Here is a 24,903-nt window from a genome sequence, read left to right on the forward strand (position 1 = left end):
CAGCAGAGGGATTCTGGGATCACGGCAGACAGGAACATACTGTTCCAGCAGACAGTCGCTGTGAAAATATCCCTCTTCCCTGTAGAAATTATTACGAACATTCGAACAACTTTGTTATATATTCAAGAAGATTTGTGGTGTGATCTCTTGGAATATATGCTGTTCTGACATACCTTCAGATCAGATTTGTGGAAATGGGAAATGAGCAATACAAATATCGGGAGTTCTGGTATAGTTTCCTTATAAAAAAATAGAGCATTTTAATTGAAAAGAGTGATGAGAGATTGATGCTCCCAGAAAGAGAGAGAGAGAGAGAGAGAGAGATTTCTTTGGTAAGAATTTCATACAATGAACTAGAGAAATGGGAAATTGTGGAGTTAAAAAAAGTATTTTGTAAAGTGTATATTGTTGTAAACTATCATAGCACCTTGATAATCATTTTAAAGCAAGCTGAATAAATAGACAAATAATCCACATCATTTATTACTTTTTGAGGCTTGTTTACAACAAAAATCTGTTAATAATATACTTTATATAAAAGGATGCATATTGGTTTCCACTCAATACAGCTAATCTGCAAACTTTTAAAATAGGTCCTGCATATAACGCTCTGAATAACTTCTGGCTTCTAATTCAGGACATTACTGTTCTGCTGTGTCATATCAACCTTATTCAAAATCAGAAGCTTGATAATGTTTTAAGTAGATTAATTTCGAATGCTTTCTGATTAAAAGGGGGGGAACCCTAATTCATTCTTCCTATTGTTCTGTATCTTATTCATGTGATGTAAATGAGCAAATCAGATTAATTTCAGATACCAGGGATGTAAGCATGGTGTTGTGTATATGTGTGTGTGTGTGTGTTTTCTCTTTCCTTGCACAGCTTGTATTTTGTTACCCTTCCCCTCTTTTTTTCCTCTGTAAGAACAGTCTTCCTGAACAGCCTTGAGGTATTAGCTAGAGAACAGTCTGCTTCTGATTAGCATATGAAGTTACTTTGTGGCCGAAGACTATTGTTTTCACAATAGGCAGAATTAGGCTTCCAAAGTACAGCGGTAATTAGCTAAAGCCACCTGGGATTCTCATTTGTTACTTCGCCAAAAAAAAAAAAAAGAAGAGGACTGGACCTCTTTTTTAAAAAAAAAATAGAGGAAAACGGAGGAGGAAATAAAAGGAGGAATGGAAGAGATGCCCCTGACAATAGAGACAGAACAGTGGCAGGTGTCTTTTGCAGCTGTGTGACATTTGGCAACATGACCTGAGGTAGGAAACATGAGTGGAATAAATATTGTAATAGTTCTTCAGCCTAAAAGTGGCACCAAGAAGGTTTTGTAGGTTGAAAAGTAATTAAGACGTTACTTCTGGTTCTCTAGGCAACATCCAGAAACATTGCTTGATCCTTCAATATTATGTAAACTGAAGCATGAGTGTCTGAGCATGAGGACAGAGGTGATGGGAGGATGTTGAAAATTGCATGAATGAATACTTTAATGACTACTTTTAGACTAGCTGGTTGGTGAACTGGGCCAAAAAAAAACCAAGCTTACTTTAAACTTGAGAAAGCATGGGGAGGCTTTATTATACTTTTGGTCCAAACGTAGCATTAGTCCCTTAAAAGCCCATGGTTGAAAATGGATTTCTGTTAATTATGATGAACATATTGTAATTCAGAAGAGGTATTCTGTCTATATGAGACAGATTCTAAATGAAACATACAGCCTCTCCATTAGTGAAAAATGGACAGAATTCTTGCTAGACAAAGCTCTTTCTAATTTAACGCCAATTAACTCTTGTTTTCAGTTTACTGAGATCAATATGGTAAAAAATAATATTTCTCTGCAAATAGATTGTTCCCAGTGTAACTGGCTTGTATGGAAACAATCTGAATCCCCTATCTAAATTATTAACAATAATGCCAGAAACCCATCCATTTAAAATATTTGTGTGTGAATCCAATTCTGCAATTTCTATTTTAATTCCCTCCTGAATTAACCCCCTTCTTTCTAAGTTCTCAATAGAATGGACCGATGAAAGAATAATTCTCAGTGTTTTATACATGCTTAAGTCACAAAAATCTAAACCCCCTCTCTTTTTCAATGCCTGTTTTTTTTTTCTAATTTGAAAAAAAAATGCAGAATCATGACCTTGGTTTGGCCTGTGGTTTGTCCTTTCACTTATAATTGTGTTTTCAATTCTAATACCCGGGGCCTTTCCTTCTGCTACTTGATTCACATAAGTCATGAGCAAATGTGAAGCTTTGCTGTGTATTTCCCCCCACCCTTCCTTTCCCCCCCTCCTTCTGCACACTCCCCAAAAGGCAAGTGCAGAAACTGCCAGAACGCTTTTCTGAAATCTGGCTGCTCCAGGAGGCTCAATTGTACCAGCCATCTGTGAGAGAAGAATCACACAGCTGCTTCCGAATTCTCAGAGGTTTGTTGGCTCCTAGAAATCTATGGACGACATCGACTTTTCGATCAAACGAAAACTCCCAGATTTGCTGCCCAGCAGGCTGCATCTAATCTGGTGATCGGGATGCAGTTCCCTTAAGTCGCATTCATAGGCCTGGGGTGATCATGTGCCTCAGTGATGCTGCTTGCCGATTTCTATTTACAGGATGAAATGATAAATCAGAAATTGGATAACAGGCTTCAGGAAGGGATGCCAAGTTAATATAAGAATATTTCTGCCTTCTGAATGAGTGCTTTTTTTTTAAGGATTCATATTCCCTCCTTAATGGACAGGGTCCTAAAAATAAAAACTCATTCCTTTTCTGTTCTTCTATCTCGTTTTTTTTTCCCCACCAACACAGGGAATATAATGGTTGTGTTTGATACTCGCTGAATAAATTCTGACCGAAAAGCTATAATGTAGGTGCTGTTGATCTTAAGTTAATCTGCTTCATTTTTCTGGGTTTCCTATACAGTAGAACTGGTTTAAATCAAGTCATATAATCTAAAATCCATATCTTACTAAGCAATTCTTTCAGGAACTGCTCATATAATATAAAGAATTAAGAAACTTTTTCGTTTCATTTATTTTGGGAATATTTAACCTGATCTTGCATAATGAACAGGGAAACAAAGAACAAAAGAACATCTCTGCTTAGACATATTGCCTTACAATGCAGATAGTTCTCGACTTACAACAGTTTGTTTAGTGACCGTTCAAAGTAACAACGGCAATGAAAACTGGGACATATGACGGTTTTCAGAGTTACGACCTTTGCAGCATCCCCATGATCATGTGATCAAAATTCAGACGCTTGGCAAGTGTTTCATGCTTATGACCGTTGCTGTATCCCAAGGTCCTGTGATCTCCTTTTTGTGACCTGCTCACAAGCAAAGTCAATGGGGAAGTCAGGTTCACTTAACAACTGACGGGTTACTAACTTATCAACTGTAGTGATTCACTTAACAACAACTGTGGCAAGAAAAGTCATAAAATGGGGCAAAATTCACTTAAGTGTCTCGCTTAACAACAGAAATTTTGGGCTCAATTATGGTCCTAAGTTGAGGACTACCTGCAATTTCTCCTTAGGGCCCCTATTCAGTTCCTTAGTGTGGCTTTTTATAAATAAATAGGTATATAACTCTTAATAGGACCGGATCATGTTTGATGTCGCAGTGATAGTTAGGCTTGCTCATACATTCCAGAATTGCTGTCTAGAAGGTACCTCTGAAGAAAAACCATTGCTGAAAAATCTTAGCAGTCTCATAGGATCAGTTTTAAACCCAGCTCTTTTGAGACAGAAATTTTGGTTAAACCACTGAAATCTCTTCTACGCGATATGTGTGAGTCAGAGAAGCATATGTGCATGCCTTCAGTTTTATCTGGAGACAAACTTCAAAGATGAACTTAACTGCGCTGCCCCAGCTTTTGATTATGCTTCTTAATGACTCACCAGTTAGCTAAATTCGGATAACGGGAAAGTCTTATATTTCAAATAAAGATTCACTATACATTTCTCGCTGAGGTGTCTTGGTTCTGACCAATTCATAGGGGCTCGGTTTTCCTTTCCTGCCAAGGACATCAGCTTTAGAAAACTTGTTTTATTTAAAGAGTAAATTGCATGCATTTCTCTACTCCACCCTGGCTCTTCTTCGCCACCACTGAACAGGCTGTACAGTCTGAAAGCTGGGAGAGAGTCAGTGGCAGGAAATCAGATTCAACAGCTGTGTGCAAAGCTGACAGCCTAATGATTAATGCACATTTTTTTTAAAAAGCAACTTTTTTGCAAACTGCTTCCAATGATGATGGCCTTCCGTGCAGTAGTTTCCCTTTTCAAAATGCTTCTTTCCAGATGCTTTGAAATTATAACTTCCATATAGCAATAGCACATAGAATTATATGCTGCTTTACAGTGCTTTACAGCCTCCCTAAGCAGTTTACAGAGTCAGCCTCTTGCCCCCAACCATCTGGCTCCTCATTTTACCCACCATGGAAGGATGGAAGGCTCAGTCAACCTTGAGCCTGGTGAGATTTGAACTGTCAAATTGCAGGCCTTGGATTGGGGGAAATTGTAGTCTGACACTTCCCTAAATTGGGCAGCCTGGCCAAAGATAATTTGCAAGCCACAGGTCTCCATTGAAAATGAGTTAAAATGGATATGGCAAGCTAACATATGTGATCTGTTGGATTCCTGCTATTCTGGGCCATACAGTGTATGACAGTCTCCACCAGATGCTTTGCATGACTCAGCACAAGGATCTCTCTTGTGGGAAATACAATATAGGCATGACTAAATCCTTTTTTGGGGCCTCCAGATGACCACAAGGATTGCTTCCCGGTAGCACTTAAAAAAAATAATCATGTATGGTTCTAATGACTTGTCTATTTTTCATAATTCATGAAATTAAGCTTTCCTTCAAGTTTATGAACGGAGGCCACTAATGATGCTGCATTTGTGTGGTTGTAGATAAGATGAGTTCCTGATATATTTAAGAAACTCAAAACCCCAAATACATTTCATTTGTTTGCTGGTCTGCATCGTGAGCTGTGATTGCATTTATTGAAATGCTGGCGTTGGTAGCAGAAGCTGGCAAAACAGTAAGAGGGAGTGATTTTTGCTTTGTTTTATTATTGTAATGTTAATGAATGCTCTTCCATGCAGCTAAGCAGCATTAATCTCTTTCTTTTCTATTTTTTTTTTTTTTGTTGCAGCCGGCTTTGTAAATATTTCAAAACATTTAAGGAACCTCCATATCATGGTAGTGAAAGCAAGAGTGTGCTTTTCCAGCTGTGTTAGAATATTTAAACTGATAGCTGTTAACTAATTGCTAGTTAAAGAATGAGACCTGCTGTACGTATTGGGACTAGTGTTTTAAATTAAATTACTTGTCTGTAAAAATTGAGTAGGATTTAATGTTTATTTTCATTTAAAAAAATAACATTTGCCTTTTGATAATCTATGTGCAAGTTAGCTAGCTGGTAGAGATTGGCATGAACTATCATCCTGTCTATATTTGTTGCCCCTGAATAAAAAGTAAAGGAGTAAAGGACTCATGTAAAATTCCTATTGATTTATATGTCCTTGTAATGTTTTTAGTTTTGTAGTGATGGAATATTTTAATGGCTTTGGATTTTTTTTGTTTTGTTGTTGTTTATTTCAACAGTCTACTTGAAACACCCTGATAGAATATTCTGGGCATGCATTCATTGTTTCAGATGTGAAGGAAAACACGTTTTTCTGTTTGTTTCTTGCCCCAGTGCCCAAGGAACTGTTATAGGGTACCAATATTCAGTGGTGGAAACAGTAAGCATGATTACTGGGCTTCTGGAAGAGAATTAGAACATGGTCTGCTTAATTTTACCAAATTAGCTAAAAAAAAAAAAGTCTGCTCGACATAGACAGCAAAATTGTACATCTCCTTAGGACAAAATTGCAATAAATATCTTAAGTTACAGCTAAAGAAATGTAAACTTACTTAGATTATTGAATAAACACAAAGCTCTAAAGGGGAGGGGGACCTTCTATAATCATAAATCACAGCAAAATGTATAATAATTCCCCTATCTTGTCAAAGGTGCTTATTTATCACAACCTGTTGTTTACGGTAAGGGAATATGGCAACTAAATACCTGGTTTTAGTACCACCGGAAATGTAAGAATAACACAGTGTCTTTTTGACATGCTTTCGTACATACCAATATATAATATGTAGGGTTGGCTTGTAAAAGCTATTGGTAGCTGACAGTGTTCTTTTCTTCACATTTTTTGAAACATGAACTCTGTTGTGAATAGTGATAAGAATATATAAGCAACATATGGTGAGTTACTGGGATGAAGGCAAGAAGATTTTATGTATGAACTGCATTTCGTCAGTTTAGTAGGAGTGAGTCCCATTTTCTAACGATGCCATCTGCACAAATTTAATTCTGGCTTCAGAACTCCAATCGAGTTAATATAAAATCTCTTTATAAAATCTTCATTCTGTTACAAAAAATATGCGCAACACCAAATACATCTATATATTATCTCTTTATTTTACCATTCAGAAAACTTCTAATTTCCACACGGTCCAGAGGAAACACCCCAATCTTTAAAGAGTAATTGAATACCTCTATACTGCAGTAAGAGTTCTGTGGGTGCAGGTGATAACTGAGGTTAAAATTGACAATTTAAAAAAATTTTTTTTTTACTAAAACTGTTCAAACTGGAAAAGCATATCTTAAACAAATATGGTTTTCTGCTAAGCAAAATGTTTCTATGAATGGCACAGAGATTTATGTATGTTCTCATTTCTAGTTGACCGCTCAGTTGACTCCGTTTCACCTAAAAATAGGAAATTGAAACTGCATCTCCTTGGCTGGTTTGTTTATTTATTTATCACATCTCTAAAACCTCCTGACATCACAACAGCTCTCTTGGAATATTCTCTGCCTACGAGATATCAACTCTTTTCTTTTGCTTTAATGTCTGAATTAAGAGCATCCGACTTTCATTCTGTTATGTCTTCTTTTGCATCTACTATCAGCTCCGAAAGTGAAATTCCAACTAATAATGATAGAACATCCTCCAATTCCAGCAAGCGTCTCTCCGTTTTGGTCTTTGTACCTTTTGCCTTCCTGTTTTCACTTGCAGCACTTCTTTTGTGGGCTTTCACATTCCTTTGTTTACAGCTTTACCAAAATATTTTTAATCAGGGCAGTTGGATGTCTTCAAAACACAGATAGGGCAGGGAGTTTGTTTCTTGAGCTTCACGCTTGCAACTTGTGGCTCTGATATTACAGAGCAGTAATGAAAACATGTTGGTGATAACTGGAGAATCCCTTGACCCTCTTGTTAATTCTTAGTGAAACTGTTCTCAGTGATCCCTGTTTTCAGCCCAACCGCCTTCTTAATCATCACTTGTGTGTCTGATTCCTGACTTGTCAAGGAAAAAGGTTGGGTTATTGTAATTACCCTGTTTCTGAGAAAATAAGACCTCCCTGGATAATAATCCCAATCGGGCTTTTGAGCGCATGTGCCAAAATAAGCCCTCCCCCAAAATATTTAAATGCATGCACAGCGGGTCCTTGCCATTTCCTCTTGTTGCTTGCCGCGCAAACAACACAAGGTGAGGAGGCGAGGCCAGAGGGGGGGGGGAAAGGGAGGGGGAACATGCCCCATGCACCCACACGCCCTTACACAACAGCCGCTCCCGCAACCCTAGCCACTGGGCCCCTTCTGTCACCCTAATGGCTGCCGCAGAAAAAGTGGCAGGCCCAGCGACGCACAACGCAGCATCAGCCATGAGGTGACTACATTTGAGGTGTCACTTCGGGCACCTCAAAAATAATAAGACACCCACCCCAACCCCCCCCCAAAAAGGCCAAGCGCTTATTTTGGGAGTCAAAAGAAAATAAGACCCATCTTATTTTGGGGAAACACGGTATCTCTGTTGGAGAAAAACTCAATGCTTTATCAGTGGAGTTTTGGGAAAACTTCCCTTCTTCCCCCAAATTTCCCGGTCTGTCCTAGAGTCAAGAAATACCAATTTGCTCCAGCATCTAAGTACCTACAAGGATCAGCCCTGCTAAGTTTCCAGGTTTATTCTTGGTTGTCCATGTGGTGCCACCTGTCATTATTCTTAGCCTTCCTACTTCACCTTCTATATAAGACAAAAAAGAGTAGTAATATATTTCTTTCTGCACCCCATTTGGTAAATTGGTAAAAACAGTGGATGATCTTTCGTACAAGGATGTACAGTAGACATCCTTTGGTGTTGATTTTAAATAAGGGAGACAGTTTGATGCAAGATTACTGCAGAACTCTTTCCGTATTGATCTCCAGTGCCGTTCAGGGCTGCAGAGTTGAACCACTTCCAGAATTTCTGGCAGAAAGCTTGGCGCGAATTAGACAACAGAAAGTTTAATGACCCTGCATTTGCAAGTCACTGTTGCCTTTCCCCCTGTAGGTCTGCGTTTGCTGTACATCACATCTAGAGGCCCCCAGCCTGCTATTAATGAAGCTACAGTCCATCGTCAAGAGAGCTTCTCTGCGATATTCTTTCTAATCCCGCTTTAGGAATTTCCCGGTATTGAAATAGCTTTTGGGGCTTCAAGCAGAGATCTCCAAACTTGGGGAACTTTTAAGAGTCATGGACTTCAACGGCCATGCTGGCTAGGGAACTCTGGGAATTGAAGTCCACAAGTCTTAAAAGTTCCCAAGTGTGGAGAACCCTGGCTTAAAGGCTAAGGTTCTGAAGAAATGCTTATGGAACTGGTGACGTTTAGCTCGAGGAGAAGACAGTTTGGTGATCATTATTTTATAAATTTATTGATCCCAGCAAACCCTGGAGACACTTCAATATAAGCACATTGAATGAAAAGTAACCCTCCCCCCGGCATAACTTTACTTTAAATATGGATAGTTGAATAAATTTAAATGGAAATAATGACTGAAACTAATTCTTTCATTACTTGTATGTAATTGTCTACCACCATTCGCTATGCATGTCTACCAATGACAGGCAGACGTCTTAAAATCACCACAAACAAACTCTACAGTCTGCCTCTTCAGTCAAGCCCTTACTTTTTCTTTTCACCTCATCATTTGAGTCAAATGGATGCCTGCAGTGGTATTCCTTCACTTTGAGGAAGAGGTCAGAATAAGAGAGTTGGAAGAGACCTTGTAGGTCATCTAGTCCAACCCCCTGCCCAAGCAGGAGACCCTACTCCACTTCTTACAGATGGCAGTCCAGTCTCTTTTTGAAAGCCTCCAGGGATGAAGCTCCCACAACTTCTAAAGGCAACTTCTGTTCCATGGGTTGATGGTTCTCACTGTCAGGAAATTCCTCCTTATTTCCAGGTTGAATCTCTCCTTGTTCAGTTTCCATCCATTATTCCTTCTCTGGCCATCAGGTGCTTTGGAAAATAGCTTGACCCCCTTCCTCTTTGTAGCAGCCTTTCAATTATTGGAAGACTGCTATCCTGTCTCCCCTAATCCTTCTCTTCACTTACACTGATAGAAGTTACATGATGCCAGATTCGGTCCTATATAATATTTGGAATAAGATTATGTGATCCAATTTCACAATTGACTCTTGGATAGCTGACGAGGTATGAGTCAGCCTGATGTTGCAGTATTGCAGCAGAATTTCCTTCTTACGCTTTCACAGTCCCGTTGTGTTCAAGGCTTGAATGGTTACAGTGTGGCACTCTTGTGTTGATAGTCCAGGTTCAAGGAAACCCATCTGAATAGCATCATCTACGTCCCCAAGAATTATAACCAATGAGTTTTCCTACCAAAGCCTGGACTGTGCATTTTGTTTTTTGTAGGTGAAGTTTTGTGGTCCTACTGCATGGAACAATTCTTCAATTCTGGCTTACATCAGTGATCCTATGTTTCATTGGCTGTCACACGCGCTGAAGAAATTGCTCAGCTTCCTTCGTATGGCATGACAATAATTGCTGGCCAACTTCAACTCTTGAAGTTTTCACCTCTGTCATTAGCATGCATGGAAGCCCTCTTCCACAAACCTTCCAAGGTGGGAGAACATCAATAATGTAAACCCCACCCCCATGTTCCTGTGAAATGCCATGCCTGATAGCAGTTTCTCTTCGAATGATCCACCAATGGTCCTCAATCCATCCATCAACTTTTCTCCTGGGAAACCAGTTTGGTTGCTGTCACACATTGTCCACTTCGTTCTGGAACCTACAAACCAACTCTTTCTGGTTCATCGTCTCTTATATTTTTGGTCCAAGGATGCATAGTGTAAACATCGATGTTCTTACCATCATCCCAAACCTGCACTTGATGATGAATTTCAATTGGAGGGACTTCTGTCAGTCAAAAATTTAGTCACTGCATGTAACATGCCTTAATTCCCACCCCTTGAAGTGAAAGGAGATGCTAAAAAACATATCAGAGCTTTGGAGATATCAGCACTGCCATCTGTTGGCCACTTACAGAACTGGATGGATTATTTTTCATTCAACCCCTCTTGTATTTAATTTCTAATGTATATTTCACTACTTCTTGTTTAGATTTTTTTTTACATACTCACAGGCAAGAAGCAAGGCTAAAAATGCAGTTGTCCTTCTTCTCTATTATATTACATTGTCTTCTCTATCTCACCTCTTACTTAAATCATAAATCATTTGACATAGTCTGCCATTAACCTTCATATTATATTAAACCTTGTCTTACTCCTATTGCCTTTTGTTGTTTTTCCCGCCATTTCCCATCATTAGAGAGACTCTTAACTGAAATCAGTGATACTAAAACTATAGTAGTTACACCTGAGTTGAGGTTACAACAGCCTCATTAGCGGCAAGGCTATTTCATTGGTGGCAAGGATATCTGTTTCTTTTTATGTGCGCTTCTCTACAACACACCCTGCAGTCCAAACATACAACGCTGAATTATGGTCATAAGTTGAGGACTACCTGTGCTGTTAAAAGAAATAAATAAGCCTTGTCCTTGTTCCTTTATTCAAATCTATCTTCCAGAGTTACAGTCAGTAAGCACAGTGTATTAAGTGATGCATTTGTGTCTTGTCTTGTGTAACGTATTTTGAATTGCTTCTTGTTTGGGAATTTGGGCTGGTTAATAAAGAGATAGCATTACTTTTTTGCTTATAACACACAGTTTCTTGATTTCCGCCTCTGTACAATAAGCCTGCAAATTCAAAACATGCTATGCCTGGTGCTGCAGGCTTTCTAAATATGACAGATGCCATTCGTGAGCTAAAAGGCATTCTCTATATTCACACCGCAGATCGTAATAAGAATTAAAAGCTTAGATAAAAGTTAAGCAAAGCAATTTCTTGTTGAAAATAAGAAGTAGCTCGTTGGGCTTGATAAGAGGATAGTGTCGTGTTAATGCCAGTGATTTTAGGACAGCTTCCGTATCATTACTTAATAGGTTGTCCAGTATAGTGATTCACTGTTCTTAGTCTGCAGTATCCTAGCAACAGAAACATACCTGCTTAGGAAAGGAAGATGAAAGGCTGTTCAGAAATATTTCTGCATGTACAAGGCCATTTAATATTACCAGCCATCTCAGAATTTTAGTTGCATTGCTTTGGAGAGGTAAGAATTTGCCAATCTTCAGGCTGGTCATCTGCGTCCACTAATACCCTGATACCCTAAACAGTGTTTCCTGTTTAAGGAGAGAATTTCAGCTGTAAATAAAGTCCAAATATTTTATTACCCTTCCTGATTTAAGTTGAAGTCTCTTTGCTTTCATTCATTGCTTTCATTCCCAGAACAAACATGTGAATTTATATTTTCTTCCTCCAGTCAGTGCTTTAAAACCGCCCTTCATGAACCTTGATGCTTTCTAGATATGTGGGGTTCCAAGTCCCAGAAACCCTTACCAGCATTGGTGCTGTTGGTAGAGATCTTGGGTGAAAATATTTATGAAAATGAATACGCTGAAAGCTCTTCGCAGTTTTGTTGATGTTCTGCGGTTTTCATTCTTTTCTGTATTACTTAACAGGGGAGAAGAAAAAACCTAAAATCCAAGTGATGGCTTATAAGTGCTATAGTTTCTTACCAAGATGTGGTTATTGTGATGGGAATTGTGGTTGAACAGTAGCTAGAGACCATGCTTTGATCTTAACTCTAGCATGCAAATATGGACTGCGAAACGTAGCTTTCTGCAGCATTTTTAAAGGACTCAGCATTTTTAGAAGACCTCAGTATCTCATAGTGACAAAGGTTTAAGAAGCTCTAGTTTTAAATATGCTACGGTGAGCCCTAAGTGCTTTGCTCAGTTGGGAAAGTAAAATCTGGTAGCACATGAGATGTCCGCATTTTTGGGGCGGGAGGGGGATCACACCTAATCACGTTGCAAGATGTATTCAAGGCAAGGGGTTATTACAACATTTGAAAGCTAAAATGGAAGGAGATGAACAAAACACAAAAGAAATAATAATGACGATCAGAAATTCATTTTGTAGTGATTGAAAGTTTGAGCTGAGCTGAGTTCTATTAAACTGAGCCACTAGTTCACTTATCCTCTTTTTGTTTCTGTTTTTATATAGGTCTACGGGGGCTAATTAATCTTGGGAACACATGTTTTATGAACTGTATTGTCCAAGCACTTACTCACACTCCACTGCTGCGAGATTTCTTCCTCTCCGACAGACACAAATGTGAAATGCAAAGCCCCAGCTCGTGTCTGGTCTGTGAAATGTCTACACTTTTTCAGGAGGTAAGTTGTCCCTTTGTGCCCTTGTTGAGATTGTCACACTTTCATCTTTGTGGTGTGTAAGAGGCGGTTCCACCACAAAACCGCGTTCGACTAAAGCGCGCTTGACGAAACCGCGTAGCTGACGTCATCACAGGGCGACAACAGCGCGGAGACAGAAGCACGCTGTAAACGCTAAACCTAAAATTAACTCCTAAACCTAAACCTAACCCCCCTAAACCTAACCCTAAACCTAACCCTTAACCTAACCCTAACCCTAACCCTTAACCTAACCCTAAAGCTAACCCTAAAGCTAACCCTAAACCTAACCCTAAACCTAACCCTTACCTTAAGTTGAATCGGCTTGCTTTCAAAGCGCTATTTAAAGCGCCCTTCTTTCTCCGCGCTGGCTGTTGTCGCCCTGTTGATGACATCAGCGACGCGGTTTAATCGGGCGCGCTTTAGTCGAGCACGGTTTTGTTGTGCCACGGTAAGAGGCAACCAGAGAGATTGCTCTACTCAATATTTTAGGCTTCCTTCATTTCCTCTTTCATACTCTCCCATTTTCCACAGGCGTTGACAATAGAACAATCGCCCATAATTTGCTCTTATTGGTTTAAAGTAATCATGGATCTAACTTTGGGTTGGTAGGTTGGTTTAAAAACATATTTTCAGTCTGGTCAGCTGATTCTGATTGATTATAACAACGGTCGCCAACAGGTGGTCCATGGACCACTGATGGTCCGCAAGAAAATTTTGGTGGTCCTCAGAAAGCATATTTGCATTTTTTTATATTGCACTAGATCAGGGGTCCTCAAACTATGCCTCCTGGGCCGGATACATGCAATGACTGCTTGTGGCGCTGCAGAGTCTCCCCCTTTGGGGTCTTTTTGTGCGGGTCAGAGGAGGGCAGAAATTCTAACGGGGGGCGTCTGCTTCAGCCTCCTGGTGGGGGGCTTTGGGCGAAGGCTGGAGGGAAGCACCGCTGGTGGTAAAGAGGGCCTCATTCCAGTGGGACTGCATCACGGCCTGGAACTGGCTGACCATCTCAGCCCACCCTCCAGGCGCTGGTCCCTGGCCTTGCACTCCCACAGATCTTCCCTCTGCTTGGAAAGCCCATGCTCGTAGTCCTCAGTGAGGTGCTTCTGCTGAGCCTCCTCCTTGGTCAGATCCAATTTGAATTGACCTGTTTTGCCAACTTTTTCTCCTGGTGGCTGCTTAGCTCCAGCAATTGTTTCTTGTTGGGGCCCTAAGGAGCCCGGGAGGGCAGGCAAGGAGTCCCTGGGAGGGGAGTGGCAAGAAGAGGCCGGTGAGGCACCCCTCGTCATGAATGACATCGAGTTGGCTATGACCACCCAGTCACATGACCACCTAGCCACGCCTATCCAGCCGGTCATTAGGCAGATCAAATTGGTGGTCCGCTGGAGTTAAAATTATGAATTTAGTGGTCCCTGAGGTCCAAAAGGTTCATAATCCCTGGATTATAACAAGTGTTGTGGCCCGTCGGCTGCCAGCAGAGCTAGCAGCAGAGTCAGACGAGGCTGGGTCAGAACACACAGGTCAGTGTTAACTCTTAGCAACCACATAGATAGGTTTTCTCCATGACAATCCTTCCCCAAAGGGGGTCTTAGGATGTTGCCTCCATTGTCCTTGTAACTGAGCCCCTTATCTCTTGTTTGCGCTTCTTCACCCTCAGCACCTTCCCCAGGGAGTTTAGGTCTTCGTAGAATGTGTGCGCGCCTTTGTGCTGCCGCGTCTTCTGAAGCATCTCTTCTAAACTCGATTCAAAGCATTTCCTAGACCAACATCACATACAGACCTGTTCTAAAGGCCTTCGAAACTGTGGGTTAGTTGAGATGCTAAGGTGCTAGAGCTGCACAGACAGCCTGACTTAACACTCTGTCCCTGCAGGTCTGTTGGTTAAAAAGCCTCCTGTTCAACATAAGAGGTAGTTTGGGAAAGTTCCTTTGGGGTTTTTTCTTCTTCTTCTTCTTCTTTTCCTCTTAATGAAACACTGAGGAATACATATCAGGAGGCCCAAATGAAGTAATTATGGAAAGTAGCACTGGGTAAAGTAATTGGATAATTCCAGAACTAATTGTAAGGAGGGAGACGTTTTATTGCTGCAGTTCTCTGAATTATAGCATCACAACTGTTGTATCAGCAGATTTTGGTAATGCTCAGGCTCTGGCCGCTGTGCCATTCCCGTTGGCATCCTAGGATTGTTTATCGATCCTTTGGAATATAAAAGGCATTTGTGTATTGTTGCGTTGCTGCAGTGTGGTTTCAAGCCAACAAAACTCTAGCAGAACAAGGAAAAATGTTTTCCTCCCAAGTGTATAATACGATGTGTGTAAAAATCTGTAAAGATGCTCCCTTACCCTAAATTTTGGATAACATATTGGGTCTGATACGCATATAAATAGTTTGGATTCGATTTCTAATAATATACATACCAGTTTGATCTTGTGGTTAAGACACCAAGCTAGAAACCAGGAGATTGTGAATTCTAGTCCCGCTCTAGATTTGAACGCCGTCTGGGTGATGTTGGGCCAATCACCAGGTGACTGTTGAGTTCTAGTCTCACCCTAGGCATGAAAGCCAGCTGGGTAGCTTCGACCCAACGCTTCACTCTCAGTCCAACCCACCTCACAGGGTTGTTGTTGTGAGGAAGGTATATGATATTTAAGTTAGTTGAGTTATTTAGGGAATAATTTTAATCATTCTACGAAGAGTTCTTATGTATTTGCTGTTTTGGAGAAAGGGGGGAAAAAATTCTGAACCTTTTGTTTTGTTTCCTGTCCTCCCCTCTGACTCCCCCCCCCCCCTCCATCCCTGGCGCAGTTCTACTCTGGGCACCGATCTCCTCACATTCCATATAGGTTATTGCACCTGGTATGGACACACGCACGGCATTTAGCAGGGTACGAGCAGCAGGATGCCCACGAGTTCCTCATTGCTGCCTTGGATGTGCTACATCGACACTGCAAAGGTGAGGCTGGTCCGATCTTGTGAATGCTCCCCCAGTGCGTCCCTGCAGGTTCAGCCTTTGCAGGCGTCCCTCCGCTTAACGGCCACAGCCGAGCCCAAAATTTACGTCGCCAAGGGAGGCGTTTGTTAAGTGAGTTTTACGTCCCCACTTTATGGCTTTCCTTGCCACAGTTGGGAAGTGAATCCTTGCCGTTGTTAAAATAGTGACACCGTTGTTAATCGAATCCGGCTTCCCCGTTGACTTTGCTCGTCAGAAGGTCGCAAAAGGGGGCGGAATCATATCAACGGGATCATGCGAGTCATAAATGCGAGTCATCCGAAGGTAAATCACATGACCATGCGGATGCTGCAATGGTCGTAAGTGTGAAATTGGTGACTCCGAATGGTCCCCAAGCAAACCGTTATAAGTCGAGGACTATCTGTACTTAGCTGTAGGACAGTGATGGCGAACCTATGACACGCGTGTCAGTGCTGACACGCGTAGCCATTTGGGGTGACACGCACAGGATTTCATGCGATTCATCCTCGGCTCCTGCACGGCCGCCGAGGATGAAAGAATCTGTGCTGGAGGAACGGGGGGGAGGGGCGGGACGTGTGATCTCCCCCGCCCACACTCACTTACTGTATCGCCGCCGCTCCTTTCTGAGCGCAGGGGCTGCTGGTAAGGCGTGCGTGCTGTGCGCACACACGTCATCAGCGCGGCGAGGGAGGACCCGCAGGAGAGGAGCGCGGGAACAGTGCGCGCCTCTCTCCAGTCAGGCCGGCACAGAGAGTCTACTCCTGGGACTGTCGGTTACGACCGCACCACAGCAGGGAACAGCGGAGTTAGTTAAAGAATTCGCCCTCCCCCTCACTTATCTCAGTTCACGGCAGGGCTGTGGAGTCTGCTGCTTCCAGCTCCATGTCCTCATCAACATGCCGCTCCGGCCCCCCCCGCTATGAATATTCATATTCTTCGCCCTCGCGTCACTAGGAATATTCATAGTAGGGGCGGGCTGGAGCGGCATGTTGTTGAGGACGTGGAGCTGGAAGCAGCCGACTCCACAGCCCTGGTTCACGGCACCCCAAACAAGTTCAATAATATCAAGGGCAACATACGAAATCGACTGATGAACAAAGAAGTTACTAAGCAGGTATGTTAAATAATTTGTTTTTGGTTTATTAAATACAATTATATATTGCAATTATACATTTTTGTAGTTTAAACTATAAATTGCGCAAAATTATGTTTTTGTCGAAGTGACACACAATGCGAGTTATGCTCGATTTTTTGCCGATTTTTGACACACCACGCCAAAAAGGTTGCCCATCACTGCTGTAGGATATCAGAAGGAGGTTTCTGCTTTGCTCTCTCTTAAATTGGCCAGAGCCAACCGTCTCTCTTCTTACTCATTTTCATCATGGCTTTCTTACTATCTGCAGTTGCAGCTGAAAAAAAAAAATCCTCGGATTTTGAGTTGCACTAGATTCTGTAGGTTTAATCCTGAAAAAGGAGGAGTCAGTCTAAATACAGATTGTCCTCGTCTTACAACAGTTCATTTAATGACCGTTCAGGGTTATCACATCACTGAGAAAAGTGACGCACGACTATTTTTCACATTTCTTGCCAGGGTTCCAAATAGCATCCTCAATAAAATAAAGAATCCAAGGCTAGGGATTCCTCAAAGTTCCAATTTATCAGAAGAGCCACGTTGGCACATCTGGGAAAACCCGAATCTAAAAGCTTCCAGGCTCCCTCCCAGTTTCCCACAGTAGAATATACGGCAGGCTTGAGGCCCGCTATAAAAGATGGCTTCCAAGCCTGACACTTGTGACTATTGCAGCACCCCCATGATCACGTGATCAAAATCCAGCCTGACTCACATTTATGACGGTTGCAATGTCCCGGGGTCACGTGACCCCCTTTTGCCACCTTTTGACAAGCAAAGTCAATGGGGAAGCCAGGTTCACTCAACAACTGTGTTGTTAAAAAGTTTGTAATGTGGGGCAAAACGCACTGAACAACTGCCTTGCTTAGCAACGCAATCGTGTTTCGACCTGTAACTCCCAAGTAAACCTCTTCGAATGGTCCTAAATGTGAAGAGGTTTACCGTGGCATAAACTCCTTTGGACGACCATTATCCCCTCCCAGAAGCCACTGCTCAATCCCTGGAAATTCCTTTTCAGCCCAATTATGCTTTTTTTTTTGCTGTTGCTGCTGCGTTACATATTGACAGGTGCAAGGAGGTGGTAATTTCATTTTGCCAGATGTCACGGGGAGCCCCGTGAGTTTGTCATACCTCCCTGGGTTGCTGTGAACAAGTTTTCAGAACAGTCTTTAGAGACACCCCCCCCCCAATCTCCTCATTGAGCCTAATTGACTTGGGTAATTAAAGAGGGAGCAGCCTTTACTCTCCTGTGGGTGCAAATGATGGTCTATTAAGACAATCCAGCAGGGAGGTTACCTGCAGCCCAGTGAAAATGCGAAGAAGCCCTTTTGATAGTTTCTGTGAGCAGGTAACAAAAATAAAAGGAAGAAATGTCTTTTACAGGCAAGGGTTAAAGCTTTGTCTTTAAAAAAAAAAGATTCTTTCTTTTCCTTTCTCTTATGTATCTTTCTCCAAAAATGACTTTTCATGACTTCATAAAAGAAACAGGAAAGACACCCCCCCCCCCCAGTGGTGATTTAATAATGTATTTTTTACTTGGCAAGGAAGTTTAAATCCCAATTGTTAAGACAGTTGCTCTAAATAAGGTGCTGGCGTATTTAATCTCAAAACACTAAATCAGACTCATGCCATGTTGACATTGGCAAGATTTTAGGTTACTTCCATTCATCTCCCTGGGATTTGTTGGTGGCCGAGTGTTCTCCTAGCCACGGTTAAGTATATTCCCATGAAGTATAGAATAAACATTTTTTAAAAATGTATATAAATTTAGTCAATCTTTTCAGTCACATTGGAATAGTTACGTTGTGTGTCAAAATTATGAAATGGTCAGCATTTGCGAATGCTGCCTTTTCTACCTTACTTGACTGGCAGTGGTTTTGCTAGATAGTGTGAATAATGACATGTGCAATTTTCTTAACAGCAAGAATCATTTTTACTTGGCAAGACTTAACACATATTACTCAACCCTTCGAAGTGCAGTTAAATCATCATTGCCGCTTAACTGTCATAGCAAGGCTACCTCCTCTGGAAGGTGTCCTTGGGGCAGAGCAAAACCAGCCAATTTTCCACTTAATAATAATATATTACGATTCCTATGACACAAAGTTTCTCATACCTAATTTTGGACCAAGTTCTCTACTTTCTTGGTTCGGTCAGCCGAGCACAACTCGAAGCAATAAAATAGAAGCAGCGTTTTTCATAGCTGTCATTCCTGATGAACTTCCTTACTCTTGGAACATTGTTTTTTTTTGTAGCTATGCCACAAAAAATAAGTCTTAGGTCTACAGGCAGTCCTCGACTTATGACCTCACCGGGGACCAGAATTTCCATTGCTAAGCAAGGCAGTCGTTAAATGAGCCATACTTCGCACTTAGACTTAAATACTGCTTCACAGGGCATGACAGCTCTCTCTAAGTGGTTTACAGAGTCAGCCTCTTGCCCCCAACAATCTGGGTCCTCATTTTACCCACCTCGGAAGGATGGAAGAAGGCTGAGTCAACCTGGAGCCTGGTGAGATTCGATCTGCCAAACTGCTGACAGTCGGTGATCAGCAGAAGTAGCCTGTAGCACTGCACACTAACTACTGCGCCACCGTGGCTCTTAACCAGTTTTATGACCTTTCTTGCCATGGTTTTAAGTGAAACACTACAGTTGTTAAGTTAGTAGCACAGATGTTAAGTGACTCTGACTTCCCCATTGTCTTCGCTTGTCAGAGGGTCACAAAAGCTAAACAGATGACCCCAGGATCCTGCAATTGTTATGAATACATGTCACTTGCCAAATGTCCAAATTTTGATATTGTGAGCAGTGGTTGTTCAGAAACAGTGATAGTCCCTTTTTTCAATATCATTGAGGACCCAGATTGTTGGGGGCAAGGAGTGGTGCAGTGGCCTGGAGGTCTCGCCTCACAATCTGGAGGCTGTGAATTCAATCCTAGGTAGAGGCAGATATTTCTCTCTCTTGACACATTGAGAATTTATCTGCTGAACAAAATTCCGCATTGGCAACAGGAAGGGCATCCGGCCATTAAAACACTCTGCTAGCTCCCTTCAGTTGCTCAGGTTCCACCCCGCAAGGGATTATGGATTTGTTAAGAGAAGGGAGCAAGATGCTGACTCTGTAAACCGCTTAGAGAGGGCTGTAAAGCGGTATATCAGTCTAAGGGCTATTGCTGTTGTAACTTTGAATGAATGATAAACGTAAATCAAGGATTTCCTGTATGTTTAGTAAATTTAGAGCGTGGTTCTCTGCACGGCTGCAGGTGACTTATTCAGAAGGCTTGAAAACAAAGTCTGCTTCTTTCCTTTTCTTCAGGTGACGATAATGGGAAGAAAGCCAGCAATCCCAACCACTGTAACTGTATCATAGACCAAATCTTCACAGGTGGACTACAGTCTGATGTCACTTGTCAGGTCTGCCAGTGAGTATGATGAGCAAGCCCCTTGGGAATGCAAAGGCGAAATCTTCCTGATATATATAGATATATATAGATAGATATATATATATAGATAGATAGATAGATAGATAGATAGATAGATAGATAGATAGATAGATAGATACATAGATACATAGATACATAGATGATAGATAGATAGATAGATAGATAGATAGATAGATAGATAGATATAGATATAGATATAGATATAGATATAGATAGATAGATAGATAGATAGATAGATAGATAGATAGATAGATATAGATATAGAGATATAGATAGATATAGATATAGATAGATATAGATATAGATATAGATAGATAGAGATAGAGATATATAGATATATAGATATATAGATATATAGATATATAGATATATAGATATATATATAGCGAGCCCAGGCAGGAAACTTCAGGGAGAACCCTAACGCCCAGGAAATGGTGGGGACTTGGTTGTTCATGCGGTTAAATGTTCTCGGAGAGGGCTTATTATCCCGGAAGGTCTTATTTTAGGGAAACTGGGTACCTAGTAGGGTAATGAATCATCTGCAAGGAAACACTAAGCTTAAGAGAGTATCAAGGGCTCCACAATCACTTCTGTCCAAACTATTGCTTTTTCACGATCCTGTGGCTGAACTCTTTTTTTTTTTCCCCTCCTCCTAGCGGTGTGTCCACAACGATAGACCCCTTCTGGGACATCAGTCTGGACTTGCCCGGTTCCTCCACCCCATTTTGGCCTCTGAGCCCAGGCAGCGATGGCAGCGTGGTGAACGGAGAGAGCCACGTGTCAGGAACCACCACCCTCACAGACTGCTTGCGAAGGTACAGACTGGCAGACTGGCATTAGAAAGGAGCAATCTCACCTTCCCTCCTCCTGTCTGCAGATGAGCAATTGGCAGGCAGATGGCCCAGGAGCACACACACAAAAAAAAACCAAACCCCCACCACCGCGTCTGCAATTATTTCTGCTGAATCATCGTGCAAGCAACTCAATTCCCTTGTAGGAAAAGAGGTCAGGACAAAAATTAAGCATGTAGCATAAAGTTGATAGAAGCTGGTAGGTAATCAAGACAAACAACCCCCTCAGTTTAGCTTTTCCCCATGATAAATTCTCAGCAGGGTGTATCCTTAATTACATTAGATGGTAGACGGTATTACTTCATATGTTGCAAAGCGAGGTGAGCTCAGGATAAACAAAAACACCTTTGATCTCTCATCTTAACGGGCGTTTTAAATAAAACGTCGTTGAACTATGGCCTACATGTGCGGCATCTCTGTAGAGACTTAGGTGCAGGTTCGCAATCCTTGTTTTCCTTAATTCTGGATAGTCTGCCTCTTACCTATCCCTCCCTCGCTCAGTGAACGGAAGTGGAGTCTCATAGAGGTAAGGAAGAGAAAGCCAACATAACAGAGGAATTGCCAAGTGAAGCAGCCAGCCAAAAGCAGGAAACCTCCATTGCTTCACCAGTTTTTGGACCCAGAATTTGGAAATTCTACTAGTCTTTTAACAGATTGTTCTGCTAAAATACAATGTGGAATGCATCTTAGTGCTGAATTCAAGAAAGATCGACAGACGAGCAATCTCCAGCAGGTTTCAGCCTTCTTTGAAAACACAGTAAGCAGATTGTTTTTCCGTCCCACCTGATGCAACTATCACTTCACAAAAAATATCTGAAAGGTTATAGAATTATCACACAACCACCTCTCCTCCTGGAAGATTGGAAAGAAAATATTTGCTGGAGAATTTGCACAACAGAATACAGAAATCCATTCAAAGAAGACCATACAGACTTTCTTGACTCCAAATGGATAACAGGACAGTCGAGATAGAGGGGCCTCAATGAATTTACACTCAATTTCCTTGCAAGAATGGGAGATGGTTTCATCTGCAATTATCCACGGTCTCGGTTGAATATTGAAAATATTTCCACAGCTTTTAACTGTTTACCTGTTCACTGTTTCATTGTTTGCCACCTGTTTACCTGCTTTGGGGTTAGTTAAATGAAGATACTCATGGGGATATCTTTCTTCGTTCACTGAATCATCGCACTGTAATTAGGACATTGAGAACTAAATTGTTTAGGACGGTAGATTGGTTCCTCCCCCTAAGATGCTTCCATTTTCTTGGAATCTGGCAAGCACCTTCAGAACAATGCTAACCAGATCCATTCGGCTATCACTATTATAGTAATTAAGGTCATAGGAACAGCCTTACTGGATCAAACTTCCATCTAATCCCATAACTGTCAACTGGTACATATTTTGGTGGCCACCCTAAACAAATTCTGGAGTTCGCCTTTAAACCTTTTCCTTTAACGTGGAAGTACTACTGTACAGTAACAATGCCAATAGAGCTATGCTTTTGTCTTATTGCTTCATACTATGTAGGGTTTATTTGTTACCTTAACACCAAAGCCAATAATACATCATCTTGCTTTCTAAGTAATTCTGCTTCATTCATCAAGCAGGAAATTTCAGAAGACGTTAATCTCACATTCCAAGTTAGTTTTGGCTCTCCAGAGATTTTAGGAGGCTGTTTCTTTCATGTCAGAAGTAGATAATGGCTAATCTGGAACTGTTGTAGCTTTAGGCAAGATTGGAAGAGAAATGCTGCAAATATGAAATCCTTGAGGCTTCTGGATTCTAGCTGTCTTTAGCTGTAACCACTACAGTCAGCAGCCGCAGTTGCTAAAAGATATAATTCGTTTAGAAGTTGTGTACCCTTTGTGTAGAGACTTGAGGATTAGTTCTGTGTAGTCTGTGTCTCTCAAATGGCTAGTTTTGGCATGGCTGTTCCATGCGAAGAATGCGTTGTATGTAGAAGGCCTGTTACCAAACGATCTTCTTGATGGACGGAGGACACCAATTTGTATGGAAGAAGGTTCAGTGTTGGTCTTATGTACTGCCTCAGTTCAGAATTCAGATTTACCGTTTCAATAAGCGATCCAAGCAATGCCTCAACAATTCCAAGGTTTGCATATTCCTTTTTTTAACCAGTTGATCTCTTTGAGCCTGGAAGGTAAGGATGGCAATTATAAAAACCTGCATTTAGATTTCACCCAAGATCAGTGGTTCTCAACCTTCCCAATGTCGTGACCCTTTAATACAGTTTCTCATGTTGTGGTGACCCCCAACCATAAAATTGGTGTCTCGGTTCCTAAGACCATCGAAAATATGTGTTTTCCAATGGGCTTAGGCGACCCCTGTGAAAGGGTCATTCGACCCCCAAAGGGGTCCCGACCCACAGGTTGAAAACCACTGCCCAAGATAATTTCCAGATTTGGGAAGGTATGTTGTATTTTGGCTATGTGGAAAAAAAAACTTTTAATCTGTCCTCACAAATGCCTCAACTCTGTGTGTTTAAGCTCATGCAAAACACTGGCCTATTCACCTAATCAAAGCTTGAAATCTCTCCCACCCTCTACCCCACCCCCTTCTGTGGTGATCTCTTCCTATTAGCCATTTTGTGATAGATTGGCCACTGAGCCAAATTTATTTTTATTGTCATATTTTTCAGCTAAGCTTGGCTTTAAGAACATAAACAAACATTGTGGGAAATGTCTTAAGGAACATTTTAACACCAGTTTGTATAAGTTACGTATAATTTATGTTTTATTTTTATGTGTTTTTTTAAAAAAAATCAAGAAACATAATAGCAAAGGATTTGAAATGAATAAAAACCTCTTGATGAAGCTAGTTTTTTAAATGTAATACTTGTAGAAGATTGTACGTAAAAGATACTAAATAGAAATTTAAAGTGAAATGGTTACTTGTGCTGGTTATCCATTCTGTTTTAAACTTATTTTTTCCCCAGGTTTACAAGGCCAGAGCATCTAGGAAGCAGTGCCAAAATCAAATGTAGTGGTTGCCACAGCTACCAAGAATCTACCAAACAGCTCACTATGAAGAAACTACCCATTGTGGCTTGTTTTCATCTCAAAGTGAGTTGCTAAATGATGATTCCTAAAAGCAGAACTTCCTTCATAGAATTGGTTGATTTTCTTTCAATTTTGTGGCCATGTCATATCTAGTATATCCAAATGTCTAGATTTCATAAATGTGAACACAGAGAAGGATATTTTGGAAACAAGGCAGCATTTTGTATTGAATGTCAAAGGGTGATCTCTTGCCATGAATCACCCTGTCCTCCTGCCTGTTCAGAATTAAGATTTTAATATTTAATACCTCAAAACAGCGTTCAAATGCCAGCGAACTAATATTGCTAAATTCCGGCAGCTGAAGTAATGGATAGGGGGATGTAGGTTATTTATAGCCGAACTGTTATCAGAGTCATGATGAAGAGCTGTGTCTTCTGACAATGTTAATAATGTAATATGGCAAACAAAAAAGAAAATGTGAAAGGCTATCTCGTCTGTGTAATTTCTTTTCTCGTGCTCGGAAAATAGCCTAGTCTGTTGCTAGGGAATTGTTCTGCTTCTGAAATTGGAGTACAATTACCTACAAAGGTAAATAGGACAGGAGGTTTTTTTTTAGAAATTTGGAGGAAGGCTGCCTTTCGGAAGAATTCATTAATCTTTCTGCCCCCTGTTCACATCCGCTTATAGCATTTATTCGGATGATGATGAAAGTACGGAGCTTATCACATTTCCCATTGTCTCTGAAATTAATCTTTTCCAACCACTTGTGTCTTGGCAGCGTGAGATACCTAGAATGTTATTTGTCTTGCTTTTTAAATCACAGCATACCTCAG

At 41.2% G+C, this 24,903-nt stretch overlaps 1 protein-coding gene across 6 annotated transcripts in view; it reads left to right on the forward strand.

The window, feature by feature from the left end:
- Positions 1 to 24,903, forward strand: part of USP22 (ubiquitin specific peptidase 22) — a 55,064-nt gene that overhangs the window by 23,301 nt on the left and 6,860 nt on the right. For all 6 annotated transcript variants that reach the window (XM_087729185.1, XM_087729184.1, XM_087729189.1 and 3 more), the window contains 5 exons: positions 12,473 to 12,642; positions 15,463 to 15,610; positions 20,073 to 20,178; positions 20,856 to 21,014; positions 24,007 to 24,133. In XM_087729185.1, coding sequence (XP_087585311.1) covers positions 12,473 to 12,642; positions 15,463 to 15,610; positions 20,073 to 20,178; positions 20,856 to 21,014; positions 24,007 to 24,133 — 710 coding nt within the window. The remainder of the gene's footprint in view (positions 1 to 12,472; positions 12,643 to 15,462; positions 15,611 to 20,072; positions 20,179 to 20,855; positions 21,015 to 24,006; positions 24,134 to 24,903) is intronic.

Source organism: Thamnophis sirtalis, unplaced genomic scaffold (assembly GCF_051295495.1).
Source record: "Thamnophis sirtalis isolate CommonGarterSnake01/CBP01778 unplaced genomic scaffold, rThaSir2_p1.2 scaffold_14, whole genome shotgun sequence".
NCBI classification, from domain to species: domain Eukaryota; kingdom Metazoa; phylum Chordata; class Lepidosauria; order Squamata; family Natricidae; genus Thamnophis; species Thamnophis sirtalis.